The sequence below is a fragment of the Nyctibius grandis genome, chromosome 14, assembly GCF_013368605.1.
Source record: "Nyctibius grandis isolate bNycGra1 chromosome 14, bNycGra1.pri, whole genome shotgun sequence".
In the NCBI taxonomy this organism is placed as follows: Eukaryota; Metazoa; Chordata; class Aves; order Nyctibiiformes; family Nyctibiidae; genus Nyctibius; species Nyctibius grandis.
This window is the reverse complement of record NC_090671.1, coordinates 13,887,943-13,908,208: the sequence shown is the minus strand read 5'-3', so window position 1 is coordinate 13,908,208 and position 20,266 is coordinate 13,887,943. Positions and strand designations below refer to the sequence as shown.

The 20,266-nt window shown below is 55.9% G+C and overlaps 1 protein-coding gene across 1 annotated transcript in view; it reads right to left on the bottom strand.

Annotated features, from left to right (window-relative positions):
* CUX2 (cut like homeobox 2) overlaps window positions 1–20,266 on the bottom strand; it is a 70,415-nt gene that overhangs the window by 12,691 nt on the left and 37,458 nt on the right. Inside the window, 3 exon segments of the mRNA XM_068412944.1 lie at window positions 81–207; window positions 421–558; window positions 4,762–4,840. Of these exon segments, the coding sequence (XP_068269045.1) occupies window positions 81–207; window positions 421–558; window positions 4,762–4,840 (344 nt within the window).

The window sequence follows — 20,266 nt, the reverse complement described above, 5'->3', positions numbered from 1 at the left end:
ACCCCCGTGCAGAAGCGGGGACAGAGCCACGTGTTCCCGCAGAGCCCCGAAATGACCCCCCCTCCCCGGCACTCACGTACTTCTGCCTGTCCGCCTCGTCCCGCTGCAGCGAGGGTTCTGCACATTGTGCTTTGCCGTCGATGCCGGAGAGCGGGGCCTCGGCCGCTGCCACGAGCTCGGCCGCCGGTGACGTCCCCTCTCTATGCTCTGCGGGGGGACACGTTTCACACAGCCACGCTGGGGCCAGCAGTGGTGGCCGCCGGGGACCACGGACCAGGGGACAGGTCCTGGCCCCGACACCCCCTGCATCCCGGGGATGCTCGGAGGCACGGGGTGGGACTGGGCTGGGGACCGCTGCTGCCACCCTTGTCCGGTGGCAGTGGCATGGGGTGGCATGGGGTGGCCAGCGCCAGGGGGTACCTTTGGTGCTGACAAGCTCCGGGTGCTTCTTCCAGGGGCGGCTGAGGTCCTTCAGCGGGGCAGGTTCGGGCTCGAGGCGCTGGAGCTGCTGCAGCCGGTCCTCCAGGCTCCGGGCAGCCTCCAGCACAGGAGCGGGGTCTGCGGGACACGGCGGTGAGCGGCAGGGATGCCCACCACCACCCTCTCCTACCCCCCCGGGGACCCGCTGCCCACCCTCCTCACCACCCACCCCAGGGCAGCCGCCCTGCGCTGAAACCCAGAGCGGGTTTTGCTGTGGGGTGCCAGGTGCCACCCCCTCGGTCCCACGCTCTCCACCACCACGGGGTCCACAGGGCATCACGTCCCTGCAGCGCTGGTTGCCGCGGGGCCCGGTGGGGCGCGGACAATGGCGGTTTGTGCCGAGGTAAGCAGGTGCCTTCAGCGCCGTCCGTCTTCCCTCTGTCAGCATTACACCATCATTAGCCAGTGTCTGCTCAGCGGGGTGTGCCATTATGTCTCCCAGGGCTGATGTAATTATACATTGACATAATTAACCCAGCAAGCCCATTAAGCAGGCCAGCTAAAAATTCATCTATAATTATTTGTTGTGTGCATGCTAATGAGTCCATCTGCGCTGCCATTGTACAACACGAACAAATTAATTTACAAGTCTGGATTTTTTAATAAGTTCAAGAAAATGCCTCCTATTGAGCCAGGTTAATATAGGTTTGGGGTTTTTTTTTTTTTTTAGAAAAGAAGAGGAAAGAAAATAGATTTGAATTCTCCAGGGTCAAAAAGTTAGGCAGACAGGGAAGTGGGACGGAGCCAGGCGCGCTACTGTACGGCACGGACGCGTGGCGTGAATCCGAGGGTAAAAAATAACGACGATGGGGAAAAAAAATCAACTAACCGGCTGTGTCCGCTCCGAAAGGGACACAGAGTGGGGACAGCAGCAGTGCAGGATGGGGGGGGCCCAGCACCGCCGTGGCCATGCCGCGGGACTCGGGGTGGTCTGGGGCTGCGCCGGCACGGCCCGACCGCAGCACCGGGCGTCTTTGGAGTGAACCTGCCCCAAGGACGCAGGATTTGGCCTGGGACGCTCAGCAGAGATGCTCCTTGCACGTGAGTGAAGCCAAGACATGCGCCCCCCCCCAAGACAGGCTTTGGGGGTCCCGCCGCTGCCCTCCCACCTCACCGCATCGCTGCCGGGGGGAGCAGGGCCCCACCGCAGCACCCGCCACGTGGCTTCCCCGCAGGACCAGTGATGGCCAGACCCCAAAAGCCCCGGAGCGGAGGGGAACGACCCCCCTCATTTCCGCGGGACCTCACAGAGAGCCCGTGGGGGCCAGGATGGGGGGTTTGTGCCCAGAGCTGCGGGTGGGCACCCAGCCAGGGCGGGCGCTGAGCCCTGCCACACGCTGCCGGCTTTGGCACCGAATCGGTGGCTCAGCTCTGGCTGGGACCCTCCCGGGCTGCTCCCGGCATCCCGTGGCTCAGCACCCCTCGGCTCCCGGCACGCCGGGGCTCAGCACCCCTTGGGCTGGTTCCCCATCCACGGATGCAGGCGCACGCCAGCGAAGGGCGTCACAGCCCCGAACCGGCCTGGGTGCTCCCACAGCCATTAATAACACCCCTAAGTACGTGAGATAACGACACGGCTAATTAAACCCCACGCCCCAGCTCGCAGGTTGTGGGGGCTGGGTGTCCCCCCACGCTGCCCCAGCCCCAGGGGCGTTGGCAGGAGGCTCCGTGCCAGCCCGCCAGCCGCCTCCGCAGGGATAAACGCCGGGGCAGGCCCCGGCCGATCTGCACCGGCAACTCCTCTCACCTCCGTGATGGGAAATAATATGGGAGGAACTGGCCCGAGCGATGAAGCTCCGGGGATTTTCCTTGGGTCAGCATTTCCCTGCTGAAACGCAGCCAGGGCGATGCCCCAGTGCGCTGCTCCCCGTGTGGAGCTGACAGCCTGGGATGAACCGGTCGGGAGAGGAGCTTTTAGAAGGGAAAGGAGCAACCAATCAATCAATCAATGAGGTTGGAAGAGCCCTTTGGGATCATCGAGTCCAACCATTGCCCTGACACCACCATGGCAACTACACCAGGGCACTAAGTGCCATGGCCAGGCTTTTCTTAAACCCCTCCAGAGATGGTGACTCCACCACCTCCCTGGGCAGCCCCTTCCAATGGCTAATGACCCTTGCTGAGAAGAAATGCTTCCTGATGTCTAACCTGACCCTCCCCTGGCCAAGCTTGAGGCTGTGTCCTCTTGTCCTATCGCTGGTTGCCTGGGAGAAGAGGCCGACTCCCACTTCACTACAACCTCCCTCCAGGTAGTTGTAGACTGCACTAAGGTCACCTCTGAGCCTCCTCTTCTCCAGGCTAAACACCCCCAGCTCCCTCAGCTGTCCCTCGTAGGTCAGACCCTCCAGACCCTTCACCAGCTTGGTCGCCCTCCTCTGGACTCGCTCCAACACCTCAACATGTCGGGACAGGTTAGAGGAGACGGCGCTGACTTATCTACTATAATATACACATGGATATTTATTTTTTATATATATATTTTATATCTATAATAAGTGCTGCCACTAGCTGGCGTTATTGGCTGTCCTTTAGTGGCACCGGCAGTGCTGCAGCAGCCTGGGCAGTGGGCAGGGGTCCCTCCTGGTGTCCCCAGCACAGGGCAGAGGGGCCGGGGGCCTTTCCCCATGCTGGAGGGGGTCTGGGCCGCCAGCAGACCCGCTCCTGGACACCCCACCGCAGCACCACGCAGCTGCTGGAGCAGCTCAAGGCAGCCCAGTGGTGGTGGGATGGGGCAGGAGGTGTCCTGGGTGCTTGTCACCTTCTCCTGAACGTGCACAGCTCCAGGGAGCAGCCGTGTCCCTGGGGAGAAGCAGCTCATCCCTGTGCCAGGGGCTGAAGGGTGACGGCTGCTCCATGCTGCTTCCCGGCTCCAAGAGGAGCACAGGGCACCCACGGTGCACCCACAGTACAACCATGCTACACCCATGGTGCACCCATGGTACACCTATGGTGCACCCATGGTACACCCATCCTACACCCATGCTGCACCCATGGTACACACTTGCTACACCCACGCTACACCCACGGCATGCCCACGCTACACCCACGGTGCACCCATGGTACACCCATGGTACCTCCACAGCACATCCACGGTGCCGTCACCTCTCCCACCGGGGCAGCACCTCCTCCTCCACCCCATCCCAACCTGCTCAAACACATCCCCCAGCACCCTACGAATCCCTCCACGAGCCAAAGCCAGCCTTAAATCAAATCATCCCCAACAACAATGACATTAATTATGCTTTTAACACATTTTACTGCTTCCCCCCTTCCCTTCACGCCACATCTGTGTGAACAATATCCAAAAGATTTACGGTTTTCTCCCGTAATTACAGACACGCAGCCAGCTCACTTATCAAAATACTTGCTGAGCAATCAGGCTCCGTTACAGTCTCTGCCAGAGATTTGTGTTGACAGCAGCCATTCAACGCAAAAAAACGTCGAATCAGGACTTATGTGGCGCGGGTAAAGTGTTGCACAAAGAGTTTGTCTGTCGAGAGACACACGGACGGGGGACAGACGGGGACAAAAGGGCGGGTGGGGGGATTTGGGGAGCAGGAGGGGAGAGGGGAGCAGGAGATGGATGCTGTGGGAGAGCAGAGAGAGGGGAGGAGGAGGTGGGTGGTGCAGAGATCAGAGAGGAGCAGTTTTGGGGTGTGCACGTGTGTACATGTATGTGCATCCATGTGCATGCATGTGCAAGCAGGAGAAGCACGGCGGGTGGGCGCGGTGAGGTGGGGAGGGAAGATAACCGGGTTCTGGAAACGGAGCTGACATTTGGTTCTTGTAGCACAGGAGGAAAATTTAATGAGGACAAAAATATGTCTCCCTAATTCCCCTAAGAAATCATTAAAACATTTTGTTATTCCTAAACGTCTGGAAAATGAATTAGTGGCCCTGCAGGAGCCCTTCTGCGCATCTTCAGCTCTCCATCCTCGCCGTGCTGCGGGATGCTCCGTGCTGCCATGCCCGGCACAGCCGACCCCTGGCTCAGAGCACGGCAGAGCCCACGGTGGGGAGCATCGGGGAGGGGGTCCCAGCCCCTCACCCAGCCCTAGCACCGACTTTGCCACCACAAGCCTCAGGGCTGCCCCGTGCCTCAGTTTCCCCTTTCCTAACGCCGGGACGCATTTGGCTCAGGGGCTGCAACGCAGCGATGGCCAAAGCTGCTCCCGCTCCTCTCTCCGGCTGGTGCTCCCAGGGCACCGTGCATGGGCGATGCCCCTTGTTGGCACTGGCACGTGACGCGTTAGGCAGCTGGGTTGCCACCGCGTTGCTTACCTGGAGCTTCGATTAACTGCTTGTAAACGCTGAGGAACGCCGTCTCAGCCTCCTTGCTCCTCTTACTAAGTGCAATCACCTGCAGGGAGATGGAAAAAGGGGGTGAGAGATGGGCTCGGGGGAGGGAACCAGCTCTGCTGGCCCACCCGGGACCGGTGCCACCCGTGCCCGGCACACGGGTCCCCCCAGCACGGCTCTGTGCCCGCTCCGCACCCCGCGCAGCCGCTCGTTGCCTTTGGCTAAACCCCTCGTGCCGCTGCCGCGTCACGTCGCCCTAAATCATTGATGCGCTCTGAGTAAATGAAAATTATAATTTAATGTTGGCGCTTAAATAAGAAATAAAGCAGCCTGCCCGGTGTTGGGCTGGAGCCGGCACACAGCCCTCCCTGGCCACCCCCTCCCCAGTACGGCACGGCCGGGGCGATGCCTGGGGCAGGAGCGATGCTCCAGGCCCAGGACATCACGCCCCGTCCCCCTGGGGTGCTGCGGTGCCGGTGACACGCTGGCTGGGTGGCGGGGAGACGGCGCGCTGCGTCGCTAATAACCAAACATGTCACAGAATCACAGAATCACTCAGGCTGGAAGAGCCCTCTGGGATCATCGAGTCCAACCATTGCCCTCACACCACCATGGCAACTACACCAGGGCACTAAGTGCCATGTCCAGGCTTTTCTTAAACCCCTCCAGAGATGGTGACTCCACCACCTCCCTGGGCAGCCCCTTCCAATGGCTAATGACCCTTGCTGAGAAGAAATGCTTCCTAATGTCCAACCTGACCCTCCCCTGGCAAAGCTTGAGGCTGTGTCCTCTTGTCCTATCGCTGGTTGCCTGGGAGAAGAGGCCGACTCCCACTCTGCTACAACCTCCCTCCAGGTAGTTGTAGACTGCACTAAGGTCACCTCTGAGCCTCCTCTTCTCCAGGCTAAACACCCCCAGCTCCCTCAGACGTTCCTCGTAGGTCAGACCCTCCAAACCCTTCCCCAGCTTGGTCGCCTTCCTCTGGACTCGCTCCAACACCTCAACATCTTTCTTGAAGTGCGGGGCCCACAACTGGACACAGCAGACCACTCGGTTAAACCACTCTGAAGGCACCGACGGACTAATTACCAACCAAAGCCCAAACTTCACACCCCAGCCCGGCGGCATCTCCCGTGCCGGAGCATCTTCTCCCTCCTCCGCGCTGGCAGAGCTCCCAGGTCGTCCCGCCAGCCCGGACTGCGGTCGCTTGGCATTCAACCCCAAAGCAAACCGCTCATTTGTAATCCAGCAGCCACCTGAGCAAACCGCCCTCTCCTTCCAAGCTCGCAGGCACTGGAGCACAAAGATCATTTTTCTATTGTTAAAATTGTATAAGCTGGGCTTTTTATAGCGTCTCGTACACAAACCTACTTTCTCGGCGCCGTGCTTCCAGCCGAGGAGGAATTTGGGGGCTTTTCTTCAGCGCTCTGCAAAAAAGCTTGGCTTCAGGGTGCTTTAAAATAATAATAATAAAGTGGGGAAGAGATGGGGGAGGAAGCAAGCAGGCGGCGAGCAGCACTCCCAGGGTGACGGGGACGCCTGGACCTGAAGCTGCTCTAAAGAGCCTCATCTGCCCTGAGACGGTGTCAACCAAAGTGTGCAGAGCAAAGAGCTGGCCCTAATGTGTTCTCCATCTCCTCTCCATCACCCGGGCCTGCCCCCCAACCTGTGCCAGCGGGGAGGAGCTGGCCCAGACCTCTGAATCGGGCTGTTTCAGCTGAAGGCCAACCGTGTCCTGGGCTGCATCCCCAGCAGCGTGGCCAGCAGGTCGAGGGAGGGGATTCTGCCCCTCTGCTCCGCTCTCGTGAGACCCCCCTGCAGTGCTGCGTCCAGCTCTGGGGGCCCCAACATCAGAAGGACACGGAGCTGTTGGAGCGAGTCCAGAGGAGGCCACGAAGATGCTCAGGGGGCTGGAGCCCCTCTGCTCTGGAGACAGGCTGAGAGAGCTGGGGCTGGTCAGCCTGGAGAAGAAAAGACTCCGGGGAGACCTTCTAGCACCTTCCAGTACTTGAAGGGGCTACAGGAAAGCTGGAGAAGGACTTTTTACAAGGGCATGGAGTGACAGGATGAGGGGGAATGGTTTTGAACTGAAAGAGGGGAGATTTAGATGAGATATTAGGAAGAAATTCTTTGGTGTGAGGGTGGTGAGACCCTGGCCCAGGCTGCCCAGAGAAGCTGTGGCTGCCCCCTCCCTGGCAGTGTTCAAGGCCAGGTTGGATGGGGCTGGGAGCAACCAGGTCTGGTGGAAGGTGTCCCTGCCTGTGGCAGGGGGGTGGAACTGGATGATCTTTAAGGTCCCTTCCAACCCAAACCAGTCTGTGATTCTATGATAAAAAGAGGAGAAAATGGTTAAAAATGGGGGAGCTGAACGTCCCCGCAAGCAGGCCCAGCTCAACAGCGTCGGGACGGCGGCATCCCCGCTCCCCCCATCCCCGCGACGCCCATCGGCCACAGCAAACCCGCCGCCGCCCGCAGAGCCCTCGGCGAGCTCCGTCTCCGTGTTACATATCGACGTCCTATTAATTTCCCTCCCTCCCTCCCCCTCCGCGCGCACGGGCCCAAGGTGAGGCCCGGCCTTGCCGCCGCGTGATGAATTACATTTACGCGCCGGGTCCTTTTCATGGCTGGTGACTTTCCAGCAAAGCAATTATCACTGTAGAATGCGTAATAGCCTAATTAATTACTATTGTCAGGCTGGCCTCTGTGCCATGATTATACCTTCCGAAGCCAACTTTTTAAACATTTGGAAGCAGAAATATTATTATAATTGACTGACAAAAGGGTAAACCTCCCTCCCCGGCGCAGCCAGCCCTCCTCCCGGCACGGCGGCGAGGACCGACCGTCTGAGCATCTCCCCTCCGAAGGCGCGGGATTTGCATCGCACCGGCGCTCGGTTTATTCTTATATCCACGAGATCAAGTGCAGGATAAGTAGTGGGTTATTTCCATCTAAATACTGGTGGCAGTAAACCACAAATGAGCTCTTTTTTCAGCGGAGAGGAACAGCTGTCAGGGGAGAAAGCGGCAGCAGAGACCCCAAATGTTGAAGAAAATTATGAAAAAATTCATGCAAGCCTTCGCTATTTTCCTCGCTTTTTTTTTTTGCTGATGTGTAAAGAAGTCGGGGAGAGCGGGAGGGCTGCGGAGGGGCGAGGGGGGAGAGGCTGGGAGGGAGCCGCTGTCCCCTGGGAGGGCTCTGGGTGATGGGTGCTGGACCCTCCGCGTGGCACCGGCCACGCGCCTTGTGCTGGGGTCCTTCGCTGCCTTCCCAGTGCCCCACGTCCCGCTGGCTCCTTAAACCCATCACACACGTGCACAGATCCGTTGCGCACCCACAGCCCCATCGCACACACGCACAGATCCATCACACCCCCACACAAACCCACCGCAGACACCCACACACCCATCATGCACCCACAGACCCATCACACACCCAAAAACCCATCGCACACCCACACCCATCGCACACCCACACACCCATCGCACACCCACAAACCCATCGCACACTCACACACCCATTGCATACCCATCACACACCTACACACCCATCATCTCACACCTACACCCCCATTGCACACCCACAAACCCACTGTACACCCACACAAACCCATGGTGCACACCCACACACACCCATCGCACACCCATCACACACCCATCGCACACCCATGGACCATCACACACCCACACACCCATCGCACACCCACACCCATCGCATACCCACACCCATCGCACACCCACACAAACCCATCGCACACCCATCGCACACCCATCACACACCCATCACACACCCATCACACACCCATCACGCACCCACGGACCCATCGCGCACCCACAGACCCATCGCACACCCATCACACCCCCACACCCCCATCACACCCATCACGCCCCCACACATCCATCACACACCCACACCCATCACACACCCACACACCCATCGCACACCCACACAAACCCATTGCACACCCATCACACACCCACGGACCCATCGCACACCCATCACACACCCACGGACCCATCGCACACCCACGGACCCATCGCGCACCCATCGCACACCCACGGACCCATCGCGCACCCATCACACACCCACACACCCATCTCACACCCAAAAACCCATCACACACCCAAAAACCCATCACACACCCAAAACCCCACACCCACCCAAAACCCCACACCCACCCCCTCCCCACCCCCTCCGCCGCCGCAGCCCCCAGCCCGCTCCTCCGAAGGCAGGAGCAGCTCACGCTGTTTTCACAAGCCCAAAAAGCAATTCACGTCAAAAAAGATCAATAACATAAAAATAAAGCCTGAGAATTCTAGTTAAAGGGAACGTCATAGAAATATGTTGTTCACGTTCGTGATTCGGAGATTAAAAAAAAAAAAACACGAATCGATATAAGTTCTTCAGATGATGTTATTTCTAATGAGAAATATACCAAGACTGCTGCAAATAACTGCTTAACGGAGAAAAAAAACGTATTAATAATTTACTTTATAAAGCACAGGATCCCAAACGCAAGAAAATCGCTGCTGGTTCTTAATTTTGTTGTAATACTTCCTGACAAGTTCAATGACGCTCTGGCGAAGTTCCTCAGAGCAGAGTCACACAACATTCAGCTCAGTAGGTTGTTTTTTTTTTATCCCCCTCTTTTCCCACGGGCTCTGGGAGAAGGTGCCCACGCTCTTCCCTTTCTCCGCACCGCAGGATTTTGGGGCTCAGCCCCTGCCAGCCCATCCCCAGCTGAGCCACAGCCTCCACTCACAAAATATTTCAAGTTATTTTACCATCCTCACCAACATAATTTAATACATTTTTTTTCCCCCCCACTGGCTGGTTTAGTTGGTTTTTTTCCCTTTTTTTTTTTCCTTTTTTTTTTTCTCCTTAATTTATTTTTTTAGTGCATTTGCTGACAGTTGGCAACTCCAAACCATCTGCTACCGGCGCACACACACACCGGAAAAAAGGCTTCAGCATCAAACCCAGCGCGGCTCAAAGGAGCAGGTTGATTCCCAGCCGTCGGCATCAGAAGATGCCACTCAGGTGGGTTAATGCCCAGCGGGGCTGGATTTCTTGCAAGCCCACAAAATTATTCCCCTGTAAAATTATTTTCCTGAAAAATTATTTTCCTGTAAATTTTCCTGCAAAATTATTTTCCTGTAAAATTATTTTTCTGCGTAATTATTTTCCTGCAAAATTATTTTCCCATAAAATTATTTTCCTCCAAAATTATTTAAAATCCCCTGGGTGGCTGGCGGCAGCGGTCCAGGTCGGCGGAGGAGCTGGGCAGGGATGCGCGGGGCTCTGCACCCCTGGCACAGACGCAGCGGGGTGACAAGGGGGTTCCCACGGGGTGACAAGGGGGTTCCCACGGGTCCCCGGGTCCGGGATGGAGCCACGCTGGTCCCCGCACGCGAGCACACCCCCAGCATCACCAAGTTTCACCTCCCATTTAGCAGAACAAAACTTTTAATTTAGATGTTTTCATCTATCTATCAGAGTAAAAAAAATATAAGTTTAAAATAATGACTGTAATAAATGAAGGTAATTAATTGTAGTTTGTTCCTTTACTGTCTAGTCAGCTTAATTTTACCTTTTCATCTAATAATGAGAAAATAATTTTTGTGCTCTGAGGGTTAATGATATGTAACTGCAAGAGCTGCTAATTGCATGTTGCAAACTATTCATCAAAATCCCCATCTGCGCTACTTGATTATGTTTGCTAAATTATTGCTTTGAATTATCTTTCATAAAGCAACTTTTGTAATTAGCAGGGCTTTCGCTTTGCTCTTTTCTCCGTCGCAAGGATATTCAAACTTTGCCCGTCTCAAGCTGTTGCCATTCAACTGCCATCATGAAGAGAGAAAAAACTGCCCTTTAGCTAATTGAGGGGGGGAAATAAAAGCCAGGTTTATTTTCTGGGGGTACAATTTATCCTCCTGGCCCCGCTCGTCCTTCCTGGAGGGAAAAATTATATAGGAAGGATATAGGAGCCTGAATGTGTATGGGATGGATTTGGGAATGGCAGAGAGAAACGGCCCCAAAGGCCCGTCCGCCCCCACCCAGGGTAATATTGAAAAATATTGGGGTTTTTTTCCCTTCCCATTTACAAGGAGGAGCAGAGGGGGAACGCTCACCCCTCGTCACCGCGCCTCCACGGGCCCCTTCCCACGACACCGGTGATGGAGCACTCTGCTCTCCCCGGTTAATATTCATGGAGAGTGCTGAGAAGTGTGATTTGGGGGGGGAAAAGGTGGTAAAGAAGGGTATGTTAAAATTGAAAAAGAGGGGAAAAGAGGAAAAGAGAGAGGAAAAGGGGAAAAAAGAGGGGGGAAGAGGAAAAAGAGGGGAACAGAGGGGAGAAGAGGGGAGAAGAGGGGAGAAGAGGGGAGAAGAGGGGAGAAGAGGGGAGAAGAGGGGAGAAGAGGGGAGAAGAGGGGAGAAGAGGGGAGAAGAGGGGAGAAGAGGGGAAAGAAGAGGGCGAAGAAGAGGCGAAGAAGAGGCGAAGAAGAGGCGAAGAAGAGGCGAAGAAAGAAGCAAAGAAGAGGGGAAAGAAGAGGGGAAAGAAGAGGGGAAAGAAGAGGGGAAAGAAGAGGGGAAAGAAGAGGGGAAAGAAGAGGGGAAAGAAGAGGGGAAAGAAGAGGGGAAAGAAGAGGGGAAAGAAGAGGGGAAAGAAGAGGGGAAAGAAGAGGGGAAAGAAGAGGGGAAAGAAGAGGCGAAAAAAGAGGGGAAAAAAGAGGCGAAAAAAGAGGCGAAAAAAGAGGGGAAAAAAGAGGGGAAAAAAGAGGGGAAAAAAGAGGGGAAAAAAGAGGGGAAAAAAGAGGGGAAAAAAGAGGGGAAAAAAGAGGGGAAAAAAGAGGGGAAAAAAGAGGGGAAAAAAGAGGGGAAAAAAGAGGGGAAAAAAGAGTGCCCAGGGCTCCCACGAGCCTCGCCCCAAGAGAGGCAGCAGCACTCCGGTGTCCCTCCTGTGCTGCCCGGCACCGAAGCAGCCCAGAAACGCGACCTCAAGGGAGCAGAATCCACCTTTTGGGATAAAATCCCCCAAAACCTCCCGTGGGAAAAAAAACACACCCTGTTGGGAGGGAAAGGGGCAGCTGCCACCGAGCTGGGAATCGCATCCTGGTCTCCCTTCCACCCCCATAAATCCAGAGCCACTCGGGCGGAGGGACGGGCTGGGGCTTCCCGAAGGACATCGCTCATATTCTCGTAGCGGATCTAATGAAGACTATCGGAAAAAATGCAGTATTTAAAAGACTGAAAATGTATTCCTATTGTTATCACTCTCTTTTATGTGTTTATGCATAGTGCATCGGAATGAATCAATACTGGATTGCCCTATAAATAAACGAGCGCATCAGTAAACCCAGTAATAAAATGAAGTGATGAAAAATATGGAAATCAGTCGCATTTGTGTAAATCCACTTATTGTTTACTTTCATATTTTCTTATGCAGTTCCGTAGCTCCAAAGAGACAGATTTAAAAATCAGGTAATGCTCAGCAGATGACAGATCCTAATGTGTCGCTGCTGGCAAGCTCCGAGTGCCGGCAGCTCTCCAGGGGTTTCCATCGAAGCACATTAGAGGAGCAGAGAAAGCAGCTCCCGAAGAGAGAGCATTAAAAAGCCGGGGAGAAAGAGGTGTCCTGAAGTGCAACGCATCTCACCGGCATTGGAGACCAAAGCCAAGGCCTCTTGTCCCAGGCAGCTAGCGATAGGACAAGAGGACACAGCCTCAGGCTTTGCCAGGGGAGGGTCAGGTTGGACATCAGGAAGCATTTCTTCTCAGCAAGGGTCATTAGCCATTGGAAGGGGCTGCCCAGGGAGATGGTGGAGTCACCATCTCTGGAGGGGTTTAAGACAAGACTGGCCATGGCACTTAGTGCCCTGGTCTAGTTGCCATGGTGGTGTCAGGGCAATGGCTGGACTCGATGATCCCAGAGGGCTCTTCCAACCTGATTGATTCTGTGATTCTGTGATCTGCGGAGCCCCCAGGGATGTGGTAGGGGCATGGGGCTGGGGGGCACTGGGGTCAGGGTGGAGGGTGACGTGAGGTGCCTTCTGCAGCAATGTGGTGGGCTGGGACCACGTCGTCCCACCCTGGTGCTCAGCTCCTCCTCAGATCGCCCATTGCAACTTTCTCTGGTGCATCCTGGCCACGTTGGGACATTTCCCAGCCACACCACAGCACCTCCTGGTCATATCGTGGCATCTCCTGGCCACACCACGGCACTTCCTGGTCACTACGTGGCACCTCCTGGCCACACTACGGCACCTCCTGGTCACATCGTGGCACCTCCTGGTCACATCGTGGCATTTCCTGGCCACTCCACAGCACCTCCTGGTCACATTGTGGCATCTCCTGGCCACACCACGGCACCTCCTGGTCACATCGTGGCACCTCCTGGTCACATCGTGGCATCTCCTGGCCACTCCACGGTACCTCCTGGCCACTCCACGGCACCTCCCGGCAGTGACAGCTCCTTCCCCTGCCTGGAAGCTCTCCAGGCAGGGCCACCATCCCTGGTGTCCTGCAGCAGAGCCCTGCCCGCCCTGCCTGTACCCCTGCCCACGCGAGGCACAAGGACCACCCAGCACCGGCCAGGGAGGCAAAGCAGATGGATTTGATCAGCTACAGAAACCCTTCAGGGGTTGGGGACAGTGACCCTGCGCCTTGGATATACCAAGCCGGGTCTAGTCTGTCCCTCCCAGGGCTCTCCCCTTCCCATTTCAGCCACCCAAGAGCCGATGGGGTGGGAAGGGGCCAGGATCACAGCCGGGACCATGAGGGGCGAGGGCACGTCCTGCCCGCTCCCCTGCCCACCTCTCCTCCGAGCATTCCCCTATAACGCTGCCACTTCTTCCTCCCACCCACGCAGGCAGGCGGAAGACACTCCTCCCCACACAGCCCCGAGCAAACCTATCTTAGAGTTGCTCTTTTTTTTTCCCTTCTCATCTTATTTTCATTTTTTTTTTTTGAAAACCAACACATCTCCCCGCCCCATCTGGGCTGCGAGCTGGGTGCCAGCATCTCGGCACCCAACGCTCGATGTTTGCTTTTTATAAACGCCTCGAAACGCAAAGTTTCCTCCCACGCTGCCGGGACGCATCCAGGAGGATGGAGCGTCCAGGAGGATGAAGCGTCCAGGAGGATGGAGCGTCCAGGAGAATACTGCATCCCCCCGCAAAGCCCCTGTCCCCCCACAGGGACCCATCTCTGCCCATCCAAAGGAGCTACCAGAGAGATCCCCATACCCCAAGGTCTGGGGCAACAATTTGTCTTTATGGCTAATTAGCTGCCCTTCTTGTTAGTCACTTACATCTACAGTTCTTAAAAATCTAGTTGCCGGGGAGGGAAACCCTCCATCCCACTGAGTTAATTCTCCAACAGCAAATCTCCTGCACCTCAGGTACATTTTCCTTAAATTCCTTAAAATTCCCAACTGAGTCCAATTAAAAGAGACCAGGCGCTTTGCCAGCGCCGAAGCAACAGAATTAAGCTCCTTCTGGAACAAAACAAAAACAAAAGGAGGGGAAAAAAAAAAAGAAAAAATAAAATAAAGGTGGTTTAGGAGCGTTGAGTTTTTAAGCTTGCAGGAATATAATTCCCCCGGCCTGGTTTTGCGCAGCCACGGCGCGATGGCGATATCGACGAGGGGGTTTGTATGAATAATTGAAGAAATTCTGTGTTCCCCGCAAAAGAAAAGGCGAGGCGAGAGGGTTGTCGAGATAATCAGGAGCTCGCTAATCAATATTCGCAGCCCCAGCCGCCTCCTCGCTCCTCCAAAAGGAGCAGTGCCATAAGCTCATCAGTAACTGTAAAAAAAACATCGCACTCCGCGTGTCAAAATAGTCAAGCGCAGCATATTGTATCGCCAGATTTCCCTCCCGGTCCACCCCGGTGCCAGCTTCCATCCATCAGCGGGGAGGGAAGCCGGCCAACGATGACTTACTTACGCTTAAGTGTTCATAAATAAGGTTTTTAAGATATAGATGGCTTTTTAATTTTAGTGGAATGTGAGGAAAGAAAATCAAAAAAAAAAAAAAGATGGGGTTGACGTGATGCGAAGCGACCTCTCGGGTGCTCCCGGTAAATCCCACCGGGGGATGTCCCGGTCCCTGTCCGGTTTGTATCCCAGTGAAAACAGCTGGAAAAAATCTACGCTGGCACCATAAAGCATGGCAAAGCCTTTGTCTGATGGGGAGGTATGGCGAGAGACCGTGAAAACCTCATTAGACAGACCCTAATTACCACCCTGCCGTCGGCGGGAGGAGATGGAAACCACAAAGCCTGAGCGAGGGGGGAGGTTATTAATTGCTTTTTGATAAATTGGGGGCCGAGGTCGGGAGGTGCCTGCGTGGGGCTCGGCTGCAGCCAAGCAGCTGGTGATGCACATCCCAGCCCCCAGAATCCCTGCCCAGCTGATGGGTGCCCAAAACGGGCACTTTTTGGGGCAAACTGGGTTTGCAAGGGAAGGAGCTGCCACTGCCGGGCTTGGCAGCTCATCCCAACAGCAGGACCTGCGCTTTGCTCCATCCTCACGTTCCACCAAAGCCTCAGGACCAGGACCATGGAGCCAGCCTTGCACCCTGGCGCTGGGGGGATTCAAGCCCAAATCTTGGGGGGACCGGGTCCTTCCTCCCCTTCCCACCGGCATCACCCAAACACTGCGGTGGGACAGGAGCAGCCACATCGCAGGGCGGCCACCGCCGTCCCCTGCTCGACGGGGTGACCCCGGTCATCCATCACCCCCTACCATGTAAACCCGCGCCACTGCAGACCTATGGAGCCAATCACCAGGGGTCACCACGGGGTGTAAAATTCATACAACGAAGCTGCCGGTCTCAAATGAATTTGGGCGAGATTGCAAAGCTTACTGCCTTTTATTGGACAATATAAATATTTCACTGTTATATAAAAAAAATATTGGCGAGAAAGCAGATAAACCCGAGTCCTGTGTGTATACAGAGAAGCAGGGAGTGAAAAACGGCTGTCAGCATCTTTGTAACGGCCTTGGCGCCGTATGGGACCAAAGGGGGTTTGGTGCCCGCAGTGGCACGGTGAGAGGGGGGGTCCTGGGCACCCCCAGCCCGGACCCACCGGGGCTACGTGGGGAACGGGAGCGGTGCCGTCGGCGCAGCCCAGACACAGGGACGACGGCGTGGTCCGAGGGGCTGTGCCTTGACCCCACCGCGATGGAGAGCGACACGTGGGACGTAGAAGCGGACACGGAAACCTCGGAGGCTCGGCACCATTCCCAAGAGGCAGCTGCTGCCCTAAGCAGAGGGTGCCCAGGAGCGGGTGTCAGGGACGGCCTCGTCACACGGATCAATCCCAAATACAGTTTTCCCCACCTTGTCCTTCTGGGATCGTATCTGTCCTCATCTGCAGACCCCCGTGCCAGCACAGGGCACCCTGATTTCACGCTCACCAATACATCAACCCTTCCCCTTGACAACAAAAAAAGGGAAAAAAGGAAAAATAAAAAGCCTGTAGGAATCGATACCTCTCTCACTACCTATATTTTATTAAAAACTTTAGCATCAATATTAACGTTTAAATCCTCACCAAGCTGAGTTTAATCACCTGTAAACTGCACCCACAGCCACGTGGACTTTGCTCCTCGCCGCAGTGAATACAACCGAGGAGAGGCAGCACCAACACCTCTGAGCATCACCTCCCTGTCCCCGCGGAAGCCCCCCGTCCCTCAGCAGCATCACTGGGCACGCGGGGAGGGGATGGTGGGTGATGGAGACGGAGCCACGGCGGGTGATCTGACCAGGTATGGAGCCGAAAGAAGAAGGGGGAGAGGAGAGAAGGGGAAAATTCGGATCCCAGGAAGAAAATGATGCATAAATACAAAATATCTGGGGCTCTTGCTGCCAAAAAGAATCTGCTTTCAGCCACGACGTGAATCACAACCTTTGGGAGGGGGGCAACGAGGGAGAAGGGTTTGAATGGAGTCCATTAGCGGCTGAGGACGATGAATAACCCGCAGGCAGCAGGAACCGCTCCCGAGCCGCTGGTGAGGTCACGCATGGCCGGCACGACTGGCAGGGAGCTGCCGGGGAAACCAGCCGGGGCTGGGACCAGACCTCGCTGATCCCACCCAGCAGCCGCCTCCTCCCTTTGCCTGGAGGAGGAATACAAGTTTGTGATGCTTTCGCGGCTGCTCCGGCCCCACCAGCACACGTGGGTACAAAGCCAGCGGGCATGGGGGCCAAGAGGGAGCGGGGCTCAGTCCTGCTGCTGCCACCAGTCACCCCAGGGCCTGTCCCAGGGCCACCAGTGGCCCGTAGTCCCGCAGCACAGATGCTGAGCCGTGAGGTCTTGGCATCTAAAATGGAATCGGGGTTTATAGCACGTTATCAAAAGAGCCGTAATGGGATCGCGCAGAGGGCAGAGATTTGAGGCACGCATCAGATTTCTGTTCCCGGAGAGACAGGAAAAGGTTTAAAGAACCCATCTATCACGGGATGCCATCTCATGAGTAGCATTGGCTGCTCGCAGGCAGCTCCACCGCCCCGGGGTTTTGCCATTCTGCTCCTTAGCGGAGGCCAACGAGGGGCTAAGGGGGGGGGAGCCTGGCCCTGCTCCCCGCATTTAAATCTTTGAGGATTTAATCAATCAACCAGGTTGGAAGAGCCCTCTGGGATCATCGAGTCCCAGCCATTGCCCTGACACCACCATGGCAACTAGACCAGGGCACTAAGTGCCATGGCCAGTCTTGTCTTAAACCCCTCCAGAGATGGGGACTCCACCACCTCCCTGGGCAGCCCCTTCCAATGGCTAATGACCCTTGCTGAGAAGAAATGCTTCCTAATGTCCAACCTGACCCTCCCCTGGCCAAGCTTGAGCCTGTGTCCTCTTGTCCTATTGCTGGTTGCCCGGGAGAAGAGGCCGACTCCCACTCCACTACAACCTCCCTTCAGGTAGTTGTAGACTGCACTAAGGTCACCTCTGAGCCTCCTCTTCTCCAGGCTAAACACCCCCAGCTCCCTCAGCCGTTCCTCGGAGGTCAGACCCTCCAGACCCTTCCCCAGCTTGGTCGCCCTCCTCTGGACTCACTCCAACACCTCAACATCTTTCTTGAAGTGCGGGGCCCACAACTGGACACAGGATTCAAGGTGCAGCCTCACCAGTGCCCAGTACAGAGGGACGATCCCTTCCCCAGACCGGCTGGCTACACTATTCCTAATAGAGGCCAGGATGCCATTAGCCTTCTTGGCCACCTGGGCACACTGCTGGCTCATGTTCAGCCGGCTGTCGATCAGCACCCCCAGGGCTCTTTCTAACCACTCTTCCCCCAGCCTGTAGCGCTGCATGGGGCTGTTGTGGCCCAAGTCTAAGACCCAGCACTTGTTCTTGTTGAACCTCATCCATGCCCCCCGCCACGTTTGTCCTGCATCCCGCAGCCTCCTCTCCTCCCAGCCCCTTCTTCATCCCATCCATTCCAGCGGCTTCCCAAGGCCAGGGCTGGGACGGCGGCAGCAGCGTTCGAGGGCTGCGCTTCCAGCATCACGTTCATTACCATATTCATTCAGTGTTTATCTCGCAGATGTACGGATCCGTTACAATGGAGAAAAAAGAGAACTCAGAATTTGTTCTCAAAAGATATTCAAATTAGTTAATCAAGAGTCCTTTTATTACGCGTCTCATGTACCAGCAGCAACTATCCATCGAGATAAATGATCAGCTGCTAATAACTGATTACATTGCAGCAACTGTTTTCTTATCCCTATTACCACCATGTTTAAAGACATTTTATAAATTTCTAATTATTGTAAATTGTTTCTCCTTTTGAAAACATCTTCCCATAGTCATCAGCTGTCAATTTGCCCTGAAAATCTCTCTCTCTCTGAAATGAGCTCATAGCAAGATGCTTGGGAAGCAGAGAAAACCCTTCCTGGCTCGTGGCTGGTGGGATGCAGCCCAGTCACCCCCATCCTGGGGTGGCGAGGGGATCAGGATGCTCCTCCAGCCCTTTTATCATGGACTGGACTTGAAAGGAAAATAAAAGCATCCGTGAGTTGGATCAGTCCTGGATGGTGCTGCCTTCACCCATGGAACGGGCCATCCCCCCGGATGGATTCGCTCTCCAGCGAACCACAAATACATAATCCATCAGTAAATAACACAGCTCTTGACAAGCACGAGGCACCCGCTCCTGCAGACACCGCATCCGAGGGCAGAGCTGCGTTTGGGAGAGCCCTAAGTAAGATTCCGCTTGCTTTTTGCATGTTTTATACATTAAAGCTGCGATAGTTGAGAGGGTTCGAAGCCAAGCAGGACTTTAAACCCAGTGGTGGCCTCGAGCCGATTTCTGGGCTCCATTCATTATTGCAATCAATCAGCTTACAAAAAAAAACAACCACAAAACCAACAATAAACCACCCACTAAAATCTCTTAGACACTTTGATGGAAAACATATCTCCTGCCACCTGCCCCAGCGGTGACCACGGGTCAGGCTGCAGCCAGGAGGGGCTGTGCCGCGACGGGGACTGCGACGGCATGGGCAGAGCATCCACATGCTCCTGGAAGGGCCCTCGGCTCCACGCGGGGGGCAATGAGCCCCCGCCAGCATGGTGCCAGTCTGCCACCACCGGTGCCACCACCTCGGGCGATGGTGGCTCTGCTGGTGACATTTGCTGCCCGGGGACAGGGATGACCAGGACAGTGGCACATCGTGGACGTGCCCCACGGCATAGCTGGGCACTGGAGATATTTGCCAGGGTTTGGCCAAGTGCCTCCATGCTGGAGCCAGTTGAGCCAAAGCCGTTGGTGGCAGCTGTACCGTGGAGGCACGGGATGGGAGGAGGAGGAGGAGAAAGGCTGCTCAGGACAACCCCCCTGCAGAGCAGGGCCCAGGGCTGCCAGGAAACGGAGGAGCAGCCGGGGGGGACATGGAGGGGCCGAGGTCCTTCCCGGCTCCAGGGGGGCTCAGACCAGGGGAGGAGACGCCGCAGGCACCAGCCATGCCATTATCCGCTTTATTGATGCTGTTCTGAAGAAAGCTAATCAATATATTAGATTTCCCAAAGAAAGAAAACACCAGCTGCCAGCAGCACATAACTCCTCCGCCGCGGTGCATTTTTCCATCAAGCCCCGGAGCCGCGCGTGTCTGCGCAAGATGAGGTCACGTTCAAGAGGTGCCCTCCCGCTCCCCCGGTGGCCAGGTCAGGGCCAGGGCCACGGCCATTGCTTCGCCACGTGGCCAAGCACACGCCTTCCCCCTCGGGTTGAAATAAAAACGTGAAATTCCCCAAATATCTTACACCAGCATCACCGTGGGGTGCAGAGAGACAGCCCAGCACCGTGCAATGGGGCTCCCCAGGGACCCCCACCCTTTGCATCCCTGCATGGACCCGCAGTCCCCAGCATGGATTTAGGCTTTGGGGAGTGTTCCCAAAGCGCTTTCCCCATCGGTAAAAGCCATCTCCAAAACTGTCCTTTGCCAGCCGCATCCCCATGGCAGAGCCATTCCCGCGGCACCGA